We start from the raw sequence: 22,403 nt of genomic DNA on the forward strand, positions 1-22,403 counted from the left end.
GGCTGCCAGCGGGAAAAATTTATTCAATAAAGTACGCACTTAACTAATACTAGGATAGTAAAAGAATTGTGGATTGGCCTTATAATTAAAATAATAAAATAGTGATGTACATGCATTTGTGGACGATATTTTCGAATGATAGAATATATTTTTTTTTATTTAACACTTTATATACATATACAATATATCGTCGTTGCACATCAAATATGAGCCATGTGACCTGGAGCATATTCTGAGAAAATCATCAAAATGCGACTTATTTTTTTATTTTTTTTTATTTAGAAAACATACAGTCATACAAAATAAGTACTAAAAACAACAATTTTTTAACATAAAAAGAACAATTAAGTTTTCATAAATTAAAAAAATATAAACATTAAATGTGACAAAAAATACAAAATAAATAAGAATTTTAAGTGAAAAAGGGATAATTGTTGACATTTGCGTTTTCCATGGAGGTAATAAATTAAAATACCGAATGTACACGACTTGTTGGCATAAAGTAATTAATACTTTAAGTAAGTATATAACTTTATTGAAAAACATTGTATTTTTCTTACTTCGTACACAGAAGTGTTATTTTCGGTTTAGTTTTTTTTTTAAATCGTTTTTATCGATTTTTTCAGAATGTGCTCCGAGTCACATGGCCTATATTTGATGTGCAACGACGATATATAAATATAGAGGCAATTATATTGCCTTTAGGCAATTTCTTCCTACCTACCCAAACCGTTCAGTTTGAGAAAATTACAAGGCATGGACATATTGAATCTTACAATTTTATACAAAAATCAAAAACAAAGATTAACAAAATAAAAATATTTATGAAATTAACACTATACTACGAGAATAAAAAAAACACACTGAAAAGAGGAAAGGGGATGGGATGAAAAAATGGAGGATATAGAAACAATTTAAATATTTAAATAGTGACATTTCAATTTTGACTTAAATGTTAATAAAAAAATATACAAACGAATCATCTCGCCACTTCTGTTAGAGTGGGCGGAAAAAATAGAACGCCATACCACTCTGCCTTTACACACAGACTTCGCTTTCTCTAAATTAATTCACCTTCTTATGCATGCGCGCCAATTATTTCGACTTTTGACAAGTCTTTCTTCAATCATTATTTATTGAACTTGGACCATTCATCTCTCTTTTTTAGTCTTTCTCGTATTCTGAATTCATCAATATTCGAATCGTTAATGTTTTCAGCCGTACTTTAAATGTTTATTCGTTCTACATGTCAAAACCAACGCCTTTCTTGATTTTGTCAATAGTGCTTGTCCCGGCCATTTATGATGTACGGATTTTAACATTTTTAAGATATTGTTTAGATACATTTTAATATTTATCAACTTGATGCAAAAAAAACTGTAAATAATGAGTAAAAACACAGTATTTCAATTGTTTTATAAAACATAAAACCTGTGTATGTCATATCTACACTGAGTTTTTGCTTATGAATAGAGATTAGAGATATTGTGTTACTGCTTAAAAAACTACAAAACCAAAAAAACTTTATTTATTAACGGCCGTAGACAATTTTAGCAAATTGCAAATTACAGTTAAACATATTTTAGGGAGAAGTTAGTTAATTAAATTGTTTTGTACTTAATTTTTTAATGGTTATTGCCGTATGTCAAATGGTTTGAAATTTTTTGTAAAACATTACCTCATTTTCAACTCATTTTGTGATTTTTGTCCAAAGCTCGTATCTTTGCTTGTAACGGCAACGCAGACTAAATATATAATACTGGACGACAGCATAGCTTTTCCATATATCCGCCTGAGAGACATCATTTCAACAGCATTCAGCCAATTTTGCACTTGGAAAAAACAATTTCCGTTATTTTTAAATACCAATAAAAAATAATTGGACAGGAACTTATGACTTCGACAACAATTTTTTAATTATTATTTTTTTTGTTTTTTTACAATATACATAAGAGGTTAAACAGAATACTAAAAAAAAGATAATTACATAGCAATGAAATAAATATTTGTAGTAAAAATAGTAAACAAAAATCTTACAAAGACATCGTCTGTTCGTGGGTATACAAGAAATGTATGTATATGAATTTTTTGCTCCTATAATCAAAAGACAGGTATAATATTTTTAATTTAAGAAAGAGAAAAAAAAATTGTCTGTAGAAGATTAGAGGTACTTTTTTATTTTTTAGTAATTAAGAAAGTAAATAAAAAATGGTCACTTTTATTAAAGGGCAACAAAACATATCATAGAAAAAAAAAAATAAAGATCTTTAGTTTGAATCCAGGATAGTGTGTGTGTATATAAAGAATGGAAATTTTGAAAGTTCGGGAACAATGAAATCAGTAAAAAAAATAAAAAAATGTGGGCCCATATAATATGCATGTCTCTGTGCTAGCCTTGTTTTACAATAAGTTGTTTCCAGCACATGATTTCTTCTTTGACTTGATCTATTCGTATTACTAACTAATCTTAGACTTTGAAATTGGGTCTGTTCGAGTTTTTGAAGATAATTGTTTGAATCCATTTGAGGTTGAAAAAATATTGATGCAATGACCGTGTTTTTAGTTAGGTACCCAATAATCGAATAATTTATTATCGCTGCACGTCCCTAGCGCCAACGAAAAATTTCAAACTTCAAATTTTCAAACATCTGTCAAATCAAATCCACAGACTACAGATATCCGATCAAATCCGAGTAGACGATTTTGTTCGTCTTTTGTTGAACTTTATGTTTTACTTGTTTTAAATACGTCTGTAAACTCGCAGAACCGCAAAAATCAACAGTAGCCGGGTATCGGCTTAGTTTCAACCGTTTAAAGTTGTTTGGTGCGGTCACAGATTAAAAGTACGGTGTGGTTTCGTCGCGCGATGGCCGCCGGCTTCAGGGATCTGGCGAGGGCCGCTCAGTACCTGGACGATACGATAAAGGCAGCCCTGATAGGACTGGTGCCGTGTAATGATGTCGGAGATTACGAAAACGGCACGGAGCGATGGGAGAAGATAATTAACGATAAATTGGATGAAATCAAGTTCTTCAACTCCAAAGCCATATTGGTAAACGCGAGCCAACAAAAAGGTAAGCTACCGGGATCCTATTCTATTCAATATACGAGCTGAACCCGAAAACGCTTTGCTATTGCTAGATTTGAGTACATTTATTTATTTATATTCGCCTAATGGGCATTTTTAAGGATATACTTATTAATAGAAAATTATTACAAAGGAAAGTAGAAAGACACAATGTTACATCACACTTTGAATATATACATAAGAAAATTTCATAAAAGATTTTCTTCCTAGGAAGAATTCGAAAAAAAAATAATAAAAAGAGTGCAGAACTTATATACAAAACAATAATTGCCCCTCATTGGGACTATTGCTCTACTATATTATATTTAGCTAACGAGGGAGACATAAACAAGTTTGAAATACTACAAAATAGAGCAATGAGAATTATACTGAAAAAAAGCAAATATAATAGTGTTGAAAAAATGAGAAAACAATTGAACTGGATAGGAATAAAGAGAAGACTATTGTACAATGTATTTGTATTTATATATAAAGTGTTTAATAATCTCATGCCAAAGTATTTTATAAGTGAAATTATATTAAATAGAAATGTACATAAATATAGGACAAGAAATAGAAATAGGATAAGACTACCACTTAAGAAAAAAACAAAATCACAAAATAGCTTAATGTATAAAGGGTTAAAACTGTATGATGAGATGCCTGAAAGTATGAAGAATGAAAGAAAACTTACGGATTTAAAAAAAAAATGTTATGTTTATTGTAATAATGTAGTTATGTAAGAAATATTTAATAAGTATTTGTTATAATTGTAAATATATTAGTTAATATACAATGTAATATAAACTAACTTAAGTAAATAAATAAATAAATAGAGTGTAAAGTGGCCACTTTCATTTCATTTCGTTTTTTCATTTATTTATTCAGATATTTAGAACAATACAGAAAAAAGACCCAATTCATTCTAAATACAATAATAGATCACAAATTACAGTAGATAGTTATGTTATTCAAATAATATAACAAAATGTAAAAAGAAAAATTAAAAGTTAGAAAGTGCTTTCCTACGGGAAGGCCCACTGTCGTGAAATATGTCGGCATCCGAGGCGATGCGATTAAGTAGCAAGATTGCTCTACCAACCGGCATAACATTGGCAGGTTGGTTCTGCATCGTGGTGGGTAAAACAATCGATGCTGTCTTTGTCGAAGATAGCTATCAGGTACGAACAGACCTACATCCATCAGAATTTCTGAGTTATGTATGCGACCACCGATCACCTGGAAAAAGTGAACACCCAAATGAACGTCCCTCCTCCTCCATAATGACTGTAGCCTAGCATCCCCAGTAAAAAGTCGACTGGGAAGAGCCGAGGATAATATCCACACTCTATTAGCTACAGATAGCGCAGAAATTTTTTTTGCACTCTCTCCATCATCAAAGAGTATCGAGCCTCATGTGGCGACCAAATAATGGAACTAAACTCCAAACGACTTCTTACCAAGGAATTATACAATGTCCTCATAATCTGAGTGTTGGAAATGATCTTGGCATTTCTAAGAACAAAACCAAGCATTTTAAGGGAGTCATTACATAGATTAACTATGTGTAACCAATGACAGGTCATAAGCCCTGTAAAGGCCTAGACTTCCATATTACCTTATTTAAGGTATTCTCCATCCCTTTTGTAGTTTGTTTATAATCTAGGTAATTTAACATTATATTATTATTTCATATCTGACATACAACGAGCATATAGATAATACAGTAAATAAATCACTGAAATTACTTGGCTTCGTTAACAGAATATCCTCTGATTTTACTCATGTCCGTACAATCAAAACTCTTTATTGCTCGACTGTTCGCCCTCTTCTAGAATATGCCTCCTAGAATAGTGGTCTGGTCTCCATTCTATGTCAATCGCATAAATCACATTGAATCAGTCCAACATCGCTCGCTTCGAAAAGTAGCGTGGATGCTTGGACTAGAGAGAGATAATTACTCTTATGCTGAAATAGAGTCGATGTTAAATATTTCTAGTCTACAAAAACGTAGAACTAATATTGACTCCATATATATGTTCGGCATACTAAATGGTATAATCGATGTTCCATCATTACTGGGACAAGTAAAATTCAATATTTCGACTCGTAGGTTGAGAAACAATGAAGTAATGAACAAACTATGGCCTCAATTCTCCAATGACCCGTCTTTGTCGTATTGTTAACTCAAGACAAGATCTGGACTTTTTTGGTTTCAGTTTCCAACGATTTAAACGAGCACTAAATAAATAGTCCAGATCTTGTCTCGATGTCCCTTATGTTTGTCAATGCTTCTTTTTTTTTATTTTTAATACTTTAAACTAGTATTTTATTGTAATATTTAAACCCTATAAATTGTGTACACGGACAATGTCCGTTAATAAATAAATATTATAACTCTATGTTGGTGCGTCCGGAACAGGGCACATTAAGTCTAGTAGTCCTGATTGTATCTTAATCGCACAGTTCCTTATCGTTGCAATTCTTGCTGTAGGGATGATGCCGAACTGTAATATAGACACCAATATGGCTCTCGACGGACTGGTCAAAACACTGGACTCGCGCCTCAGGTGGGGGAAAGCCTTGCAAATGGCGGCCATATCAAACTCTATACACTACGGGGAGAGGAATTCACAAGACAGCATGTAAGTACAGACGGCGCAATGATAGCGCCCACCCTTAGACATGCCCTGAGCCCTCAAAAATTATGACACTTAACTCATGCCCAATGCGTATTTAGTCGTTCTTTAACCGCCAGCCAGGCGTGGCGTTTAGAATCAAAACCAAAATGCCTGCTTGTGTCATGAAAATGTGTAAAAACCTTTTGGATAAACAATGTAAAAAGGATTGTGTAACTTTTCATCGGTAAATATTTGTTTGTAAGTGATTAAGAAAGCTTAAAACAATTTATATTCTTATTGAAATATTTTGCAACAATGTTTTGAGCATGTCCAAATATCTGTAGACAGGCTGGATTTCCTTCCTGGGGAGTTATTTAGATTTTAATTTGTTGCAATTGCGTGAAGACATAACTTTGGACCAACATCTAAGGAGTGATTTATATTAGCATGCGAAAAATCATTCGTATCTGGGATGTTATTAATTTTTTTAATACAATGCTTGACATATAAATCAACATAATTATATAAAATCAGCTTTATAACTAAAAAAAAACTAAAATAAACCTAATTATTAGCGACGTTCTTACAAGGTTACGTCATTTTGCAAAAATATTAGAGATGAGACAAATTGATCAATGTAAATCGATCGAATAAAAAAAAAATCATTTATTGTTATCATGTAAAGAAAGTATTTAATGTCTTATTTTGTAGTAAATAATTGTCTTAAACACACTATAATAGGCTTGTTTTTGCGTTTATATATAAATTTTCAGAAACAGAGACGCATGTTTGCATGAAAAAACTGATAAAACAATAATTTCCCATCACTAGTGGCATTTGACAGTTTGACAGCTGTCATTTTAATCAAGCTATATTTTAAGGACTAGATGCAGTTTTTTCAATTGAAGCTAGTCTCTAGAATGTATGATGTATGCCTGGAGAGCGAACTGGCGATGAACGAAAGTAAGTCAAAAGTGATGGTATTTGAAAGGGGCAGTGAGGTTACTGACTGCATAATTAATGTAAGCAACGAATGTCTCGAACAAGTAGAAGAATGGTGTACCTGGGAAGCATGTTTTCAAGAGATGGACGAGTAGGAAAAGATGTTGAAAGGAGAGTGAATGCGGGCAACAAAATGAACGGCGCACTAAGGGCAGTAATTGCTGATTAAAATATGTCAATCGAAGCTTAACTGGCAGTGCACAACAAAGTTTTAGTCCCAACATTTATGTATGGAAGTGAAACATGGGACTGGCAGAGGAAGGATGAAAGCCGAGTGAATGCGGTAAAAATGCGATCTTTTAGACGAATGTGAGGGAAATCAATGTATTACAGGGTTACAAATAATGAAGATCAGGCGAGAGTGTAAATCTGAATCGAGTATAATTGATAAGATTAAGAAGGGTCTCTGAGATGGTTTGGTCATGTAGAACAAATGGACGATGAAATAATGGTAAAACAAGTATATATGGCAAGAATGAACGGTAACGCGAGACGAGGACGACCGAGGAAGACGTGGCATTAAAAAATGGACTAGATTTATTTGGGAAAACCGCCAACAGCTAACTTTCATTAAAATAGATTAAGGCATATCAGCTTTAAGCTGCTCTCCTCACCTGAGCCTATCGAACTCGCGTAAAATGCGCCTTCGTCGCCGCGTCCATAGTCGTAATATATGTTTCTCCCCCTGTTAGGATAGTGAAGGATCTGACGGCCTCGTTGTCGGAGGAGCAGAGGTACCTGGACCGGCTCGAGCAGGAGGAGAGGGGATGCGCCGAGCAGTTGGCCGGCGTGGCCGAGGAGTGGCAGAAGGCCTCCCTGGAATTCTCCCGTGAGAGGAACGCCGAAGTCGCCAAGGAGAAGCAACCGGAACCAGTTGACGAGTGAGAGTTGTACTAATTTAATTTCTATATTTGCGCCCAGCGGTAAACAGAGCAATGCACTCAAATTGAGGCGTGTTTTTCATTTTCTCATTAATTTATTACCAACATTGAGAACATTACAGAAACTGGATTCAATACAACAACAACAACAAACCATCACGCCGTTTACCCGTAATGGTAGGCAGACAGGATAGAACGCCACAACACTCTATCTTTGCACACATATCTCGCTTCCTCTACATTTGTAAATCTTCTCATGCACGCGCGCCGATTATTCCGACTTTTGACATGTCCATCTTCAAGTATTTGTTGGATTTGGTCATGCCATGTCTTTCTCTATTTCTGCATCCATCAACATTCGCATTGTGAATATTCTTAGCTGTTCTTTCGCTGTCCACTCGTTCTGCATGTCCAAACCAGCCCAGAGCTCCTTTCTTGATTTTGTCGATAATACTTGCCTCAGCCTTACGTAATGTACGGATCTTGACATTTGTGCATCTATCGTACATAGTTTTACCACACATTCGCCTGAGAGATCGCATTTCGACAGCTTTCAGCCTACTTTCATCCCCGTTTTTTCAAGTCCACACTTCGCTCCCGTTCATCAGGGTCGGGACTAGGACTTTGTTGTGAACTGCTAATTTTGCCTCTCGCGACAAACATTTATTTGCCAAGGTTGATTTAAGTGCACCGTTCACTCTGTTCCCGGCACTCCCCCTCCTTTCAATATCTTTCTCAGTCATTCCATCCCTAGTAAATATACCTTCCAGATACTTTCCCTATTTCTCCATCTTAAATTCCCATCTTAATAAATGCCTAAATATTTAATTGAATCTACTCTGTCCAACGATTTACAAATACATTTAATATTTGGAATTTTGTTATTGTAATTACAGCTGTGAATAGTTAAGGAACGATTTGGATTAAATATAGTTTTATTATCAATTTTAAATGTTATGTATTTCGTTTTCGAGTGATTTAGTGTTAGATAATTTGACCATTTTTTACTAAGTTTAAGTCATTTTCAGCCTTTCCAAATACAATATCCCATGAGCTTCCTTGAGATAGTAGCATAGTATCATCAGTGGAGCTAATTAAAGAGCTTTTTATAGATAAATTGCAAAGATCATTTATATAGATGAGAAACAAAATTGGTCCAAGTATGCTTCCCTGAGGGACGCCAAATGAAATTTCAATTTAGTCGCTAGATTTATTATTAATCTTTACTATTTGCTTTCTGTTTTTCATGTAACTTTGAAACAGTTCCAATTCCTTATTAAGGATTCCCATATTCCTAAGTTTATTGTATCTTTGTACTTCTCAGACAGCTGCAGTTCATGCTGAGGAAAATGGAGGTGATGCGTCTGGTCACGGGCAAACTGCTGGTGGCTGGGCAGGGGTACGACTGGGCCCGGGACGAGTCCAGCCTCAGGGGGCTCTTGCCTTCCCTGAGGAGGGAGGCCTACACCGCCGGATCCTTCCAGAGGAGCGGTTGAGGAGGCCGCTGACTCGACACCCCCGATATTTGAATGAGAATGTATGGAAAAAATGGGACCTAAACATTTTGGCGTAAAGAGCGGGAAAACGTAAAATTGAGGAGCGTAAAAACGAGGTTTTTCTACAAAATGTCCTTTGTAGGTGATTTTTCAGGGTGCCCAAGTTCACACACTCTTTTGTTTTTGTGTTTGACTGCGACACAGTATACAACTAGTACATAAACACTACACAATACTTTACCCTGAAGATGGCTCCTGCAACAGCAGCCGAAACGTCAGAATGAATCCATAAAAAGACGATACATATTGAAAACAGAGATCAAAACTCTACGGATGTATTTAATAAACCTTACTTCATAATAAATATTAATTAGAAATATGTGATTGGTTTTATTTTTAAATTGTAATCTTATACCTTGTAAATTGTTACTCACTTACTTAACGTGCCCGACTGGATCATATCCTGCCACTCCAATGCGGCGACAAATATCGCCTTGTAGACGATATATAGATGACCTTCCTGGGTGAATATTGAGCAATTATATATTAGTTTTTTCAATCATCCTTTCTGGATTAATATTAAGTAACATATAGTCTCAGTGCCCTTAGGTGATTTTCACAAAAACGGCGCTATATAAATTATCCAATATATATATATATACTAAGTATGGGTAAATATTTAGTTTTACATAGACACCCTTTCTAGGAAATATTTAGTCTTATATAGAAACCCTTTCTGGGTTAAGGGTTTGTTTTATTGATACCATTTCTGGGTAAATATTTAGTTTTATATACACACCATTTCTTTGTAAATATTCGGTCTTATATAAACAACTTTTCTGGGTAAATATTTAGTCTTTTATAGACACCCTTTCTGGATTAATATTAAGCCTTATATAGACTCCTTTCTTGGTAAATAGTGCGCCTTATATAGACACCTCTTCTGAAGAAATATTTATTCTAATATTGACACCATTTCTGGGTAAATATTTAGTATTTCATAGACACCCTTTCTTGAGTCATATAGACACCCTTACTGGGTAAATATTTAGTCTTATATAGACACCATTTCTGGGTAAATATAAGTCTTATACGGATGTTCTTTAAACCCTGTCACATCCGAAACCACGATTATCAGTAAGGGAAGAAGACATATTAGCATATTAAAAAAATGTTAAGAACGAAGAAATTGAAAAAAAAAAATATTGAAATAAACAAATAGTTGCTCACTTCTGCAGGGGAGAAGCGAGGGGGGCGCTGTCGCGCGGTCGACAGTGTACCAGACTCCCCCCCTCCCCCCTCTTCGTTTCTCCCCTGCAGATGTAAGCAACCATTTGTTTTTTTAAATATTTTATTTTTGTAAATTTTATTTGTTCTAAAAAAATATTTTAATGTGCCAATATGTCTTCTGGCTCATACTGATCATCGTGGTTTCGGATGTGACAGGGTTTAAAGAACACACTGTATAGACACCATTTATTTGTAAATATTTAGTCACATAGCACATATTAAACCTTAAATAGACACCCTTCCTGAGTTAAGTCTAATATAGACACCATTTCTGGGTAAATATTTAGTCTTTTATAGACACACTTTCTGGGTACCGCGAAACCGTCCAATTTTGCCCAAAAAGTCTAATCTAAAGCTAGGGTTTCCTAGGACAGCGGTGCCCGTATCTTAACGGCCGTAGTGAACGGTGATGCGGTGGACAGCCGTCGTAGTGGTGACTAGAGAGTGGTTTTATTTTTTAACGGTGTTATCAACACCATTTTTATAGGAAACCACTCTCTAGTCACCGATACGACGGCTGTCAACCGCATTAATGTTCACTACGGCCGTTAAAATACGGGCACCGCTGTCTTAGGAAACCCGAGCTTAAGATCAACCTTTGAACAAATATATTTCCATTTGATTTCGGCAAATTTGGTACATTAAGGACGAAAGTAGATTTATGTCACTAACTTCCCTCAGAAGCTTTAGTCACTAACTTTACTCAGTGGCTTGTCAGAACCTGTCAAAGTGCGCGTGTAATTTGTTGCGGGCCAATTACGACTCTGTGTTTTTTAATATACTGCTCGATAGCAAAGACAAAGTTAAGTTTTTCTTGTTGCATAATATAGACAAAGGTTTTTAGATCATGTATGTGCTGTCAGTAGCTTAAATCAAGAATTTTGACCATTGGCAAATTAAAAGGCATAAGTTGAGCCTCTGGGTTGTCAATTTTGCCCAAACGAAAAAATGTGTTAGGGTTGTCACTTTCTTATTTAAAATAATGAAATTAAAACTATTATGAAGGTTTTGCACTCATTAAGTATTTTAGATTTAAAAAAATATTATCACTATTGTGGATAATTTAATGCAATTCTTCTTTGCCTTTCTTAATTCATTTGATTGTGTTTTTATATTCCTTATATTGCTTTTAATAGTTTCTGAAGCATTTCTCATTTTTTGCATGGCATACAATTTGTTTCTTTTAGATCATTTATATTATATCTGGAGTTAACCAGCCTCCATCATTATCCACCCTCAAACGATAATTTTTCACTTTCGTAGCTATGGACTTAGATTCCGAAATAATTTATAGGGGAAAGGTGGGATGGTTGATCCCTGTTTTAGTTTTCATGAATTATCTCAGAGTGTAATAGCTATTTTGTTCTTTTTTTGCACCAGGTTCATAATGTGATGTATTACCTTCCACTAGGCGTGCATTTAGAACCCTTTTCTCGCGAAACAAATGTAGTAGATCAGTTCTTGTAAGACACTCGCGGGGATCAAGTATCCCTGTCCATGAGGGATACTTGATCCCCACGAGTGGGTTACATGATCCCGGTGATCAAGTATCCCACCCATAAAAACAGCATTAGTAATTATAGCCAATTAAAAATGGAAATTATATTATTTAGAAAACAGCATCAAATTTTTGTCTAAACTTGATGATGCTAGCTGTCCTGGTCGTTCCGCTGACGGGCGGCTTTGACAACTTATTCTTCCTTCCGCCTCAAGAATTTCACTTTCAAGGTATTTTCATTGTGACTCAAAACTTTCCCAACATAAAACTTGACTGTTTTTTTGGTGGAAAACTTGACTAAAACGTAGTCATCATTCTCTGGTTTGATATCGTCAATAAGTTCTTCATCATCTGAAAGGAAATCAGAGCCACTGCTACTATCTGGAAGGCTGGAAAGATCATCCTCATCTTCATCAGTGGAATTGAAAAGTTCAGTGTTTCTAAGTTTCTGAAGTTATTGTTCTTTTTTATTCATGATCGCAGCTTCCTTAGCTATCTTTTTGAAAGCAAGTTCTTCAATTTCTGCCTTTTCAGGTGTATCAGTCAGGATACGAGAGCGCCCCCGTTTTCTACCTCGAGATGATTGCACACGAGGTGCTGCCTTTGGATATGGCATGATGTCTTGTGGTGAAATATATTTTACAGATATATTCGATGTTAGAGTGCAAAGTTCCAGGACCCCAGATGATATGGGTTGTGAATAAACTGATGTACTAGGTGCTGACTGTATTGGATCTGGAAGAATATTTGATGTTGGAGTGCAAGGTTCCAGGGCCCCAGATGATGCGGGCTGTGTAGAAACTGGTGTACTAGGCGCTGACTGTATTGGATCATTTGGATCTGGACGGTCCGTGACAGCGCTGGTCATAAATTCATCGTCAGTAAAGATGTTTGCATTTACTGGTCATATTCCTGCTACTTTGAATCCACTTATGATGTTGGTTGGTGCCATGGCTCGAGGGAATGCTTCTCCAAGGAGTTCGGCAATGTCGTAGATTGTGATAGTTCTCCCAGGGAACTTGAGCATAAAATTAGATGCTGCCTGGGAGTAGTAGGTCTTCAGTGGGCCAAAAACGGCACGGTCCAAAGGCTGAAGCTTATGAGAGGTGTGCGGTGGAATTGTAAGCACAACAATGCCGTTGTCTCGCGTAATTTACAGCCTCCAGTGGGCAATGGCTTTCGTGGTTGTCCATTATAATTAGGTGCTTCTTATCTGAGCTTATTCTTATTCTTATTCTTGGCTGAGCGAAACGAACAAAGTGCTCTAAGAACTTGAAAAAACCAGCGCAAGTCATCCATCCACTTGCATGTGTTGCTGCATTGCTGCCAGGAGGTGCATGGCTGAGTAAACCTGTCCTCCCAGTTTTTTTCTGGGAAAGATCATTAAAGGAGGCTTGTGACCACCGACAGCACTGATAGCAGCACACACCGTAACCAGCTCGCCTCGTTCCGCTGAAGTCATTTTGCCAACCCGTTTCGATCATTTCACGGCAATGATTTTTGCAGGTTTGATATCAAGAGTTTAAAAAATAGATGAAGTGGGATACTTGATCCTAGGAGCAAGTATCCCCCACTTCAAAGGATCAACTATCCCTCTGTTGACATTTTTTGTTAAAATTGAAATTTAAAGCTGGAGGAGTTACAATTATAATATCAATGTAATGGTGTTTTGTAGGTCAAAGTACACATGTTTCACCGATTAAGGTAGAATAATCATAAACTACACGAATTAAAATGGTTAAAACTTACCTTGCACGCGTAAAATAAAGTTTCAATGTCACAAAACAGAAAAATATTTGTTATTCGTTTACGCTTCTTCAGAGGTAACGACCATTTATTAAAACAAAGGTAACACTATAGCCGCTACCCAGTGGTGCCAAAAGAGCAGTGATAAAATATCTAGTAGCGCCAAATTTGAATGGGGATCAAGTATCCCGCGGGATCAACTATCCCACTTCTCCCCTATAATTTGTTTAAATTGATGTCGTTTAGCTTTAACCTTCTTAGTTGTTCGTTAACTATATTCCCGAAACAGTTATTATTTCTCACAACATAGGTATAAGTATTCGTCATTTCGATAAATGTGTATACCTACCTGATATTAAAAATGTCATTTAGGTAATTAAGACTAAGATTATTGGCATGTGTTTGCGGGCAAAATTGGACGGTTTTGCGGTAAACATTTAGTCTTATATAAACACCCTTTTCCGGGTAAATATTAAGTCTTATATAGACACCATTTCAATAAAATTTATATCAAAAACGCAAAAACAAGCCTATTATAGTGTGTTTAACACAATTATTCACCAAAAAATGAGACATTTACACTTTTTTCATGAACAACATCAAACGAATTATTTTTTGTTCGATCAATTTACATTGATCAATTTGTCCCATCTCTAACGTTTTTGCAAAATGATGTAACCTTGTAAGAACGTCGTTAATAATTAGGTTTATTTTAGTTTTCTTTTAGTTTTAAAGCTAATTTTATATTTTAATGTTTCAAGAATTGTATCAAAAAAATTAATTAACACGCCAGATACAAATGATTTTTCGTGTGTCAATATAAATAACTCCTTTGACGTTACTACAAAGTTATGTCGTCACTTTTTCTGACAACTGTCATTCTAATCATGTTACACTTTAAGGACTATAGTCACATAGCACACATTGAACCTTAAATAGACACCATTCCTGAGTTTATATTAAGTCTCATATAGAAACCAATTACTAGGTAAATATTTAGTCTTAAAAATAAACCTTTTCTGCGTAAATATGAAGCCTTATATTTACCCCTTTCTGGGCAAATATTGAGCCTTATATAAACATATTTTTATATTCTATAGATACCCTTTCTGGGTTAATATTTAGTCTTAGATAAACACCCATATCTCGGTTAATATAAAGTCTTATATAGACACCATTTCTGGATAAATATTAAGTCTGATATAAATAGCATTTCTGGTTACATATTAAGTCTTATATAGACGCCATTTCTGGGTAAATATTAAGTCTTATATAGACGCCATTTCTGGGTAAATATTAAGTCTGATATAAACAGCATTTCTGGGTTATATAGACACGATTTATGAGTAAATATTAAGTTTTATATAGACACTATTTCTGGATAAATATGAAGTCTTATATAGGACACTTTTTTACTTTTTAAATTATTCTTATGTGGCTGAAATTCCACTCGTCGATGCGCTTTGTAGCTGCAAGACGTGCTGTAATATATCAAAATTGATATTCATAATTATTTGAGACGAGGAACTAGAATCCCAACCGTCCATGCGCTCTGTAGCTGCAAGACGTGCTGGGATATTTATTTATTGTACAGCGCCATTGCGGTGATTTTCACAAAAATGGCGCTATATAAATTATCCAAACACGTACATAAAAATACAAGATTTCAATAGGTTTCGGTTTTGGCTGAAAATCTCGCAAGTCTAGACGTTTACAGGACTTATGACCTGTCATTGGCTGGTTTAAGTGACTACACACGCTGTGTAACATTCACCATTTTGCCTATGTTTGAGCATCCGTATTTCTTCAATTCTGCCAACGGTTGCTTTTAGTGAAGTTTGAAAGTGGCCACTTAAACCAGCCAATGACGGGCCATAAGCTCTGTAAATGCCCAGACTGTAAATGCGCAGAATGCCGAAGATCTCAATCCGCGTTAAAAATCTTGTTTTTTCAAAAAATGTTGTGTTGATCACCGCACTTGAATTTCTACATTCGCCTCTCAAAAAACCTCTCTATTTCTCTTGTAGAATTACTTTTAATTCATTAGTAATTTGTAAAACATAACAGCTTAATGGTCATACATAATTATTCAGTTTGGCAGTTCATGGCGGGTCACGATTTCATAATACTTTCACTCTCTTAACAAGTTAATTTTACCAATAATATTATATTATACCGGCTTTCTTAATGTTAATGGCTGATTTCAAATGTTTACGTTATACAACAGTGTCTATACGCATATTATTGACGAAAATACGGTAAAATGCGACTGTTGATGGATGCAGAACACGAGGAACGCCGAGAAAGACATCGCTTGACAAAATATAACAGATGAGTGGTTGAAATCAAAGTTGTTTTATATTGATTTTATTAATCATATTTTTATGCAGAAATAGTGCGTAAACCTACATTAGCCCTGTTAAACTCGGAGTTATCATGAACTGTAAACTTACATTTAATTAACATATTGATACTATGATTAAAAAGTCACTAAAACTCTTGGGTTTCGTTAGCGGGACATCTAGTGACTTTACTAATATGTTCACAGTCAAAACACTATACTATACGTTCGTCCTCTTTTAGAATATGCATCCGTGATCCGGCCTCCCTTCTATGCAGACCGGATAAATCATATCGAATCGGTGCAACATCGTTTGCTAAGAAAAGTAGCATGGATGATCGGCCTCGAGAGAAGAGACTACACTTACAGAGAAATGGAGTCAATGTTAAAAATCTCAAGTCTACAAAAACGTAGAAATAACATTGACTCCATATCAATGTTAATTTGCTGAATGGCTTAATTGATGTACCATCGTTACTGGAACAAGTGGCATTCAATGTTCCGATCCGCCGGTTGCGAAATAATAATGTGCTGTTCCTTGATCAACACAGCACAAACTATTGCTCGCATGTACCAATGTCCCGATTGTGTCGTATTGTAAACTCGAGACAAGATCTGAACTTTTTTTTTGTGTAAGTCTTTATAGATTTAAAAAATCACTAAGATAGACCGAATCTTGTCTTGAGGTAGTAATTTATATTTTTTTTGTCCTAGCTTTAATATTATTTAGTTGTATTTTATTTTATTTGTACCTGTATTTATTATAATTAATTGTATTTACCATCGCTGGAATAGACTGCAAAAGTCCGTCAAATAAATAAATGCCTTGACTACCGTTTTCATTATTGTTTCAGTTTCCAAAATGTACGAAATTATATTTAATATGCTCCAGTTTATTCACCGAGAAGTCAAATAAAATTTGCATACATTTCAAAGGCGAGGAAACGTCTTGAATTATTAATGTTGTACTAAGAAAAACGAATTACAATTAGGTATACTGATAGTTCTCAATCTTTGTAAATACCCGGTTGTCCATTCGGGATTCTCTAGCTTCCCGGGGAGTTGAATCCAGTCCTTGTCCGCAAAAATTTGGACAAACTCAACTATTGTTGAAGATTTTAAGAGCTACAAAAATACCCGCACAAAAAAAACCGCACGTAAATTGGCCCCGTAGTTCTTTAATCTATTTTTGATACATACACGAACATTGCCTTTTACATAAATATATATATAAGATAGATTATACACGGCTTGGGTGCCTTTTATAAAATTCGAAATAACATCATTATCATCATCGAACATCGAACCCTGATTTGATTTAATTTGAAAAGGCACGTAAGCCGCGTATAATCTATCTTCTATGTACATAAAAGGCACGTAAGCCGTGTATAATCTATCTTACATATACATAAAAGGCACGTAAGCCATGTATAATCTATCTTCTATACACATAAAAGTCACGTAAGCCGTGTATAATTTATCTTCTATGTACATAAAAGGCACGTAAGCCGTCTATAATATATCTTCTATACACATAAAAGTCACGTAAGCCGTGTATAATTTATCTTCTATATACATAAAAGGCACGTAAGCCGTGTATAATCTATCTTACATGTACATAAAAGGCACGTAAGCCATGTATAATCTAGCTTCTATACACATAAAAGTCACGTAAGCCGTGTATAATTTATCTTCTATATACATAAAAGGCACGTAAGCCGTCTATAATCTGTCTTCTATATACATAAAAGGCACGTAAGCCGTGTATAAAATATCTTCTATATACATAAAAGGCACGTAAACCGTCTATATTCTATCTTTTAAATACATAAAAGGCACAATAGCCGTTTATGATCTATCTTCCATATACATTAAAGGCACGTAAGCCGTCTATATTCTATCTTTTATATACATAAAAGGCACAAAAGCCGTGTATGATCTATCTTCTGTATAGATAAAAGGCACGTAACCCGTGTATAATCTGTCTTCTATATATACAAAAGGCACATAACCTGCGTACGATCTATCTTCCATATACATAAAAGGCATGCAACCCGTGTATGATCTATCTTCTATATTTATTTCAACGGCTTACGCTTTTAACAAAGTATGAAATAATACTGAAAAACAATTATAATGAAGCAAAACACCTGTAAACAAGTATAGAAAATATACATACATAAAATAAAATGAAATATAATCAGTAGAAAACAAAGAAATAATAAAGAAAAATTAAATAAGAAGTTATAACCGAGATATGCAGCACATTAACAATAAATAAATAGTTTTAATATAAAAAAGTTTTGAAGTAACATATACTTAGTATATTATACAAAAGGCATGTAAGCCGTGTATAATCTATCTTCTATATACATAAAAGGCACGTAAGCCGTATGATCTATCTTATATATACATAAAAGGCACGTAAGCCGCATGATCTATCTTCTATGTACATAAAAGGCACGAAGGCCGTGTACAATCTATCTTATTCACGTTTTTCAGGGCAAGACCGTGAAACTTCAGAGGTACATTCCTCATGGCTAGCTTAAAAAATTTTTCAAAGAAATTTTTCCAAAAAGTCATCAGAAAAAAAAAGTTTTTTAATAATCTCAAAATGGAGTACCTAAATGTTTTATTCCTTCCGCAAACCTCTATCCCTCCTCAACAACAAAAATTGAGAAAAATTGACCAACGAAGACGCGGACAAGGGAAGCGGCTGGGTAGGAGAGGGGTAGGAGTTTGTGGAGGGACTGTTTGTCCGAGACATTAAGGATTTACTACATTTTAAGATCATAATTTAAAAAAATATTTTTTAATGACTTTTTGTAAAAGAAAATAGGATTTTTTGAAAGCTTACCATGAGGAATGATTCTCTGAAGTTTCGCTGTCTGGCCCTGAAAAACCGTGTATAAGATAAATTATACACGGCTTACGTGCCTTTTATAAAATTCAAAGTAACATCATCATCATCATCATCGAACGCCAGGTGGTGCATAGGGCAGTGCATTCATAAATAAAATGCAATGGGGTATCTCGATCGTCCATTACAGGAAGGTAGGATGATCAGTCTTACGCTTTAGGCGACAAAAAGAAACATTGAAGTAAAAGTTGCACAAATGTCGAGATCCGTGCGTTCTGTAAGGCTCAGACATGCATTGTCGACACACTAAAAAAGAAGTGCCGCGTTTGGACATGTTTTGGACATGTAGTTTGACAACTGGTTTGGACATGTGGAGCGAATGGACGGTGAAAGAACGACTAAAAAGATTTACATTGCGAATATTGATGGACGCAGGGAACATGGAAGATCGAGAAAGACATGGCATAGCCAAATCCAACAGATATTTATTTGAAGATGGACATTTTAACAGTTTGAAAAATCATCGTGCGCGCATGAGAAAACGTGTGAATGTAGAAAAAGCAAGATCTGTATGCAAACGAATTGATATGGACTGATGGTTTGTTTCTTTTTGTCCGTAAAATATTATTTAACTGAGTCGATTCACTGTGCCAGGAATCCAACCGAGAACCTCAAGAATGGTAGGCAAACACGCCAACCATTACATAACGTGGCGAGCTCATCTCCAGTTGATTTCTTTATTCTTTTATATATTTTACTTAAGAGCAGCCATCAAGTCAAAAACGGTCGTCTAAGGTTCTGGTTCTATTTCACACACAGAACTGTATTCGACTGGACAAGATAAAATTTTAAAAATGTATCTGAAAACAGTATATTTATCCGTCACGTTATTTAAGCGTAGGCATCAAATACATTTATGGCGCTGGCAACAAAGTACACGGTAATTGACAGTTCACTGTGGAATAATTAGCATTAGCATTGTGAATTACTAATTAATTATGATTAGCGTTACCATGCTAATATTTTATTTAATAATACTAGATTTTTTCCGGATTTGCTCAGGATTGAGATAAAATAATTTTCCGGATTTGCTCAGGATTGAGATAAAATAATTTTTTATTGGTTCTAAAAAAGTTTTATCCTGTTATTTTCATTTTGTATGCTATATAACTTCTTATTGAATCGGGTAGTTGTCCTGAACTAAGGGATCAAAGTTTTGAGGTACACACTCTGCTCTACCACAAACCGATTTTTGTTTTCTAATGGCGAGTTATTTACAATTCACCAAAAATTTTCACTAAAAATTATAATATTTGGGTAAATCATAAGAACCCAGATTTTTATTTTATAAAATAATAGTCTATTTTAAATTTAACGCTACAATACCTATAGTGTGTTTTATTTTATACTGCAGAAAGCCAAGAAAAAATCGATTTGAAAACGGCAAGTGATCTATAAATAATAATTATGAATTTTCATATCAAAAAGCCATATACTTAAATTGGGTTAAAAACAGCGCTGCTGATCTAGAAATGCCATTTTAAATGTCGATTCTCATTTTCAATTTGCTACGACTTACCCTCAAAGTTTTCATACCGAAGAAGTCAGTAAAAACTTATTGATAAAAATATAACGCTTTATTTACATATTGCAATTTACATGTTGATTTTAAGTTTTCCGTCCCTGCGACATACATAACGTTAAAAAGTTCAATTTCATGCCGAGAAAGTCCGACAAAAAGTTAACCTAAAAACATCACATTTTATCCAGCAAAGGAATTTTAAGCGCTGATTCTAAATTTCACGTCGTTTCGTATGAAAAGTTCGATTTCACACTGAATCTTGAAGTCGTACTACAAATTAGTTAAAAATATATTCTTCTTTATTCCCTCAATTGAACGCGACCAGAAGGAGATGTCGAAAATGCTCACTTTTGTCCACTTGATATACCATTTCAAGGGCTTGTAATTTAAAAATATAAACAACGTAAAAGCAAATGAAATATCTTATAGAGCAGGATCATTTTTTTCTAATGACGTATAAAGTAACTTTTTCCATGTTGTTTTACTTTAAAGAAACACCCAAGTAGGTGCAAAGGTTTTCACGGTCACTGTTATCAATATGTTTCTTTTATGGGTGATACCGTGGGTGTTGGATTTGTTCCGACGTTGATAAAGTGTACATAGGACAAACAGGGCGCATAGCAAAGAAAAGGATTGACAAACACAAAAGAACGTGTAAATTTGGGCACCCTGACAGATCCGTAATAGCGGAACAGTTTATAGACACCTTAATTTGACATAAACCCAGTTGTTACAGTGCACAAATAATACAACAGGCAATTGAAATACACAGACACCCAAATAACATAAACAAAGACGACGGGCTTAAATTAAACTCAACATGGATCCCAGCACTACACACTACAAACACGAATAGAAATGTGCCATCTGCCGACTGCGACACGGTAAGAATTACAAGTTGTTAAAAACATCCTTTTTTTCTACAAAACACTCAGTTTACCCTGAAGATGGCTCCTGCAATGGTAGCCGAAACGTTGGGACAAATCCAACACACACGGTGTCACCCAAAAAATAAACATATTGAAAGAAACTAAGTTCTTATTTTTTAAATTTGGAGAACATGGGCACTTACGCTCAATATTTTTTAATCAGAAATTTTACAACTAACTAAATTATAACTACCTAAATATCTTGTAATACATTAACTATGTTGAGTTATAAAAATGTTATTTAGTTTGCAAAATTTTCAAATATTAAATACTTACAAACTAACTTGTATGTATTACTAACACTGTAAATATCTAAAAGCCATAAAAAACGAAAAAGTACTAACGTTAGCAATAGCACGCTCATTAGCACGCTACCAGAATGAAAAAAATAGCACTAATTTTATTCATTATTGACAGTACACAAAACCAAAATTAAAAATGGCAGTCGGCTTTCTGTCAGAGATTTGCCGTGACGTTTGGGACGCTCAAATGTTCTCCGCCGCGGATTCCGACTTCGCCAGCTAGGAACAATGTCAAAACAAGATAAAAAAGATCGCGAAAGAACAGGCAGTTTAATCCCCGCAGTTTCGAGTGGCAGTTGGTCAATTTCGTGCGTATTTTCTGTGATATTTATTCTGTTTTGTGTCGGCGGCCGGGTCGCATGTCACAGTGTTCCGAACGCTCCGGGTCACTCGGACGAGTCCCTCTCTGCGGAGAATCGGCACCACGGCAGACAATGCCGGCACGCGCACCCCACAGCGGACGAGGTAAATTGCACATAGCTGAACTGTCGTTTTGCGCATTTTTTAAATGTTGTTTGGTCGTTCAGACGCCTCAAAGAACCACCCAGACCGGTTCGCCTTGAAGATAGCGAACCTTTGTTTACGATTCGTGATTAGCGATGCCGCACATGATTTGTTTATCGGTTCAAAAATGCACAGGGCAAAAGGCTTCGTTATTAATATTTAAAAAAAATTAATGTATTACAACAGAGATTTATTTATTCAACAACAAATCATCACGCCGTTTCCCCGTAGTGGTAGGCAGAGAGGATAGAACGCCATATCTCTATTTATTTTATTTTATTTAG

The 22,403-nt window shown here is 35.0% G+C and overlaps 2 protein-coding genes across 4 annotated transcripts in view; both read left to right on the forward strand.

The window, feature by feature from the left end:
- Positions 1 to 2,656: 2,656 nt before the first annotated feature.
- On the forward strand, positions 2,657 to 9,446 carry LOC148275460 (uncharacterized). Its single transcript, XM_088235694.1, has 4 exons — positions 2,657 to 3,074; positions 5,562 to 5,712; positions 7,383 to 7,571; positions 8,896 to 9,446. The coding sequence occupies exons 1-4, from the start codon at positions 2,867 to 2,869 to the stop codon at positions 9,065 to 9,067; spliced, it is 720 nt and encodes a 239-aa protein (XP_088091820.1). The 5' UTR covers positions 2,657 to 2,866; the 3' UTR covers positions 9,068 to 9,446.
- Positions 9,447 to 21,756: 12,310 nt separating this feature from the next.
- Invadolysin (leishmanolysin-like peptidase, invadolysin) overlaps positions 21,757 to 22,403 on the forward strand; it is a 73,549-nt gene continuing 72,902 nt past the window's right edge. For all 3 annotated transcript variants that reach the window (XR_015824015.1, XM_088235678.1, XM_088235679.1), the window contains exon 1: positions 21,757 to 22,080. Coding sequence is in view for 2 of the 3 variants with exons in the window: in XM_088235678.1 (XP_088091804.1) it covers positions 21,844 to 22,080 (237 nt within the window). In the remaining variant the exon portion in view is untranslated. The remainder of the gene's footprint in view (positions 22,081 to 22,403) is intronic.

This window comes from Micrasema longulum, unplaced genomic scaffold (genome assembly GCF_059751315.1).
Source record: "Micrasema longulum isolate JH-2025_06_02 unplaced genomic scaffold, ASM5975131v1 h1tg001416l, whole genome shotgun sequence".
In the NCBI taxonomy this organism is placed as follows: Eukaryota; Metazoa; Arthropoda; class Insecta; order Trichoptera; family Brachycentridae; genus Micrasema; species Micrasema longulum.

Bases quoted from the DNA above. Each gene is read 5' to 3' on its own strand.
- LOC148275460 (XM_088235694.1), top strand. From the start codon at position 2,867: ATGGCCGCCGGCTTCAGGGATCTGGCGAGGGCCGCTCAGTACCTGGAC. The intron at 5,713-7,382 runs GTAAGTACAGAC...TCCCCCTGTTAG, and splicing joins AGGAATTCACAAGACAGCAT to GATAGTGAAGGATCTGACGG. The intron at 7,572-8,895 runs GTGAGAGTTGTA...TGTACTTCTCAG, and splicing joins CAACCGGAACCAGTTGACGA to ACAGCTGCAGTTCATGCTGA.